We start from the raw sequence: 3,702 nt of genomic DNA on the forward strand, positions 1-3,702 counted from the left end.
GAGTCTTTTAATTTTTATGTTTATTTTATTACATTACTTATTGAACAATACAGAGGGATAATAATAAAAAGATAATAATACCTAAAGACATCTAAATAAAATAAAGAATGTGCTATCGATAAAGTTATTATACTAAATAAACAATGATGAGAAATGGTGTGACAGAATTAGAAACTTTGATAAAACTAACTAAGATATTGCACAAAACAGAAGAAAGAATATGAATGGAAGTACTTGAAAATTGAAAAAAAGAGTGTAGGATATAAAATAATAAAAATATGAGTATTAACAATAGATAAAAAAGTCTTGTAAATAGAAAAACGAGTGGAAGAAAAGAAAAAATGTAATATGTTTTATATATGGATATTATTAAAGATAAATATCAATAATTGAAGGAATGAAAATAAACAATAGTATTTATTAAGGATTAAATGCTTAATAATTTAGTAATAGTCTGGTTCATTATATTTTAATATGAATTAAAATAATGTTTAAGGAATTATGAAGTTTCTATAGACAATAATATAAATCTTATAACAACATTTAAATAATTAAATGTTTGGATGAAAGTAAAAAAGAGAATCATATTTTTAAAAGTACTTTTAATTAAAAGTATGTGAAGAATAAAAGCCAACACATAACTAAAAATGAATGTTGTAAAAAAAACACTCAATAAAGTGTAGAACTATTATACAATCTAGATAAACTATTATTTTAATAATTTTCATTAATTAAAAATAGTTATTTTTTAATTAGTAGAGACAATGGAAAGAAAGTATTATTGAAAGAAGAATTATAATAATTAAAATTTTAATAATAAATCAATCAGTAAATCGAATTTTTAATATATTAAAAAAAATTTTGTTATTTGTGTTGATGTGCCTTTAATACTTTTTCAAGTTCAGTTTCTTGTTTTGATGAATTTACTTTACTTTTTGGTGAGACTCCTCCTTTATTTGTTTTTAATGTCTTCTTTTGTAAATCAGCTAAGCTAACGACAGGAACAGCCCCTCCTCCAACAGGCATTTTAGGTACTGTTTTTGTTTCTTTTTTTTCATTACTACTAAGTTTATTGGAAGTAGATGATTTTTCATCTTTAGCATTAGTTTCAATTCTCATTTTCTTATGTTTTTCAAGTAAATTTCTTGATGGGGGTTTTCTATTTGAGTTCGCCATTGCTGGTCTTCTAGGAATAAATTGGTTTGTATTTCCTTGTTCACATAACGTAGCTAAGATTTTTGAATCAGAATTAACTTTTGGAGTTTCCATTGTAGATATTTCAAAGTGTTCTTCTTTCTTGTCTTGTTGGGTTTCTTCTTTTGGTTTTGGTGTAGTAGTTGGTTGTATAACTGAAGGTTGAGATTGGGTTAATGGTTGTTTGTCATAGGACTTTTGTTCAGTGACTACTTGACTTTCTTCTTTTAAACCAGTCGTTTTTATTGGGGCTTTGTCTTGTAAAACGGGTGGTTGAACTAAAATAAAACTTTTTCGTACTTTGCTTTTTTCAGAGTTAAGAGGTTTTGGAGGTTGTTCATCATCAGTTTTAAACTTGATGTGTTCTACGTATTCAGTAATTTTTTTTTCCCAATCATCTGTTACAGTTGGATTAATGTCTTTGTTAATTGTGATTATAGCGAAAATATCATAACTGTTAGTTTTAGGGGTCTTTACTTTTTCAAAATAACAGTTCATAGGAGCTGGGAAAGTAGTAAAATATTTGTTATAAATTAATACATCATCTCCATTAAGATTTGATTTAACTTTTAATTTTTTTATTCCATCAAAAAATCCAGTAAGACTAATAAAAATGTGTTGAGCAAATTGTTTTTCTACATGCAATTCACAATGCATTGTTTTTCCACTTTGAGTGAAAATACACCAATACCCTGGTGGTGTTTTCATTGTTTTAGATACCATCTCATCAAATTTATCATCAAAATAATTCTTTTCTATCATTCCTATTGTTGTTTTTGTTTTTATTTTAATGACTTCTACCATTGCAACTTCTATTTTATCTACTTGTTTTTTAAATTCTTTCATATAACCTCTAGTTCCATATACAGTTGGAACAACTCCTTCTTCAAAGTCTTGAGGAATTGTTGTTAAATTTAATTGGTCCACAAGATTGAATAATTGATAATAATTTTTATGAACTAAAGAAGGAATGAGATGAAACCGTTGGTATTCCTCGAAAATGATTGGTGATTCTTTTCCAATCATATGTTTAATTTTTTCTATAGAATTTGGTTTTGTGCCTACAACAATTAAATATTTTATTTTCTTTTTGTATGTCATATTTTAATACATTACTTATTGAATATTTAAAATTTTAACAAACCGTAAATATAAAATTCACATTGACGTTTATTCTCTGATAAAAGAACAAAACGTAAATCAGATGTAGAAGGGAAACGAAATCTAAGGCTTAGTAAATGGCTGAGCAGCGACTGTACTGTAGTTTCTCCTTCTAATTGAAACTTAGCAGTAAATCCAATATATTTATTTAATTCAATTTTTAGTAAAGGAATTACATCTTTTAGTTTCTTTGGATCAGGTTCATAACATATAAATTGTTTTTGAACGAACTTTAAACTCTGAGGTTCTAGTTGAAGTGCCTTTTCAATGTTAGAGAGAATTGGCTGATTTTGTAATAATATTCTTGAAGTTTCTTTGCTAACCTTAATGCTTTGTTTCTTCATTTTTTTATTATTTTTTTCTGAGATTTTTAACTTTTTCATTTTAGTTCTTTTTTCTTATACCACTTGATTCAAGACTTTATTATCTAAACATTACAACCAAAATAAAATTTTCATAAATACACTTAACTGTGACACACTGAGTTGGTTATTTTTTTTAACTAAATTGTCTGAACTTGGTAGTAATAATTGGGCGTTTTTATTATATTGTTTTTGGTATAAAATATTATTGGATAACTGAAGAAAAATGAAGATTAATTTATTGAACATTTAATTGTTAAGTATTTGGAATATTCTTTGAATTAGTTGGTTTAATGATTAGAAAAATTGATTTTTATTATTTTACGAAAGAATTTAAATGAATTTTTATGAAAAAGACTATTTTCACATAAAAATTATCTTCTGTAATAACAAACAATAACAAACAATATAATAAGTATGGTATATATTATAATAGCACCATAGTTCATTAATTATACTGAAAATATCATACAAGAAGATTAATTATTAATGACACAAATAAATTATTAAAATATGTATAAGTAGATATATAACATATACGAATCGAAACTAAATTTAAAAATGAAATTTCACAACTACTGACTTGAAGGTTTTTTTTTAGTAAAACATAAACTATTGAGATATTACTCATCTTACTCTCAAACACAAAAAAAATAAATTACTTGAAAATTCATTACTACATACATTTACTGAATATGAAATAAATGTTTCAGAGTGTTATAACTATAATATTTTACAATATCCTAAGAACATTATTACAAAAAAAATAGAAACTTTATAGGTATGTTGTTGAAGATAATACAAAAGATAAAATATATAGTGAATATTATAATTTTATCTGAAATAAGTCATTTTATAATACCACAGATTAAAAAATATTACTAAACAAATAATAATAAAAAATGAAATAAAAGAATATTTATCAATAATATAAATAGCTGAATAAAATAAGAAAAAAAAAGAAGCATTACAGGAGACACCACAA

At 24.3% G+C, this 3,702-nt stretch overlaps 1 protein-coding gene across 1 annotated transcript; it reads right to left on the minus strand.

The window, feature by feature from the left end:
- Window positions 1-864: 864 nt before the first annotated feature.
- Window positions 865-2,699, minus strand: ENU1_205740 (hypothetical protein; the record flags this gene model as incomplete). The annotated part of the gene is made up of 2 exons (XM_008862244.1): window positions 865-2,255; window positions 2,339-2,699. The coding sequence occupies 2 exons, from the start codon at window positions 2,697-2,699 to the stop codon at window positions 865-867; spliced, it is 1,752 nt and encodes a 583-aa protein (XP_008860466.1).
- Between the last annotated feature and the right edge of the window lie 1,003 nt (window positions 2,700-3,702).

Source organism: Entamoeba nuttalli, assembly GCF_000257125.1.
Source record: "Entamoeba nuttalli P19 unplaced genomic scaffold asmbl_9768, whole genome shotgun sequence".
NCBI classification, from domain to species: Eukaryota; Evosea; order Mastigamoebida; family Endamoebidae; genus Entamoeba; species Entamoeba nuttalli.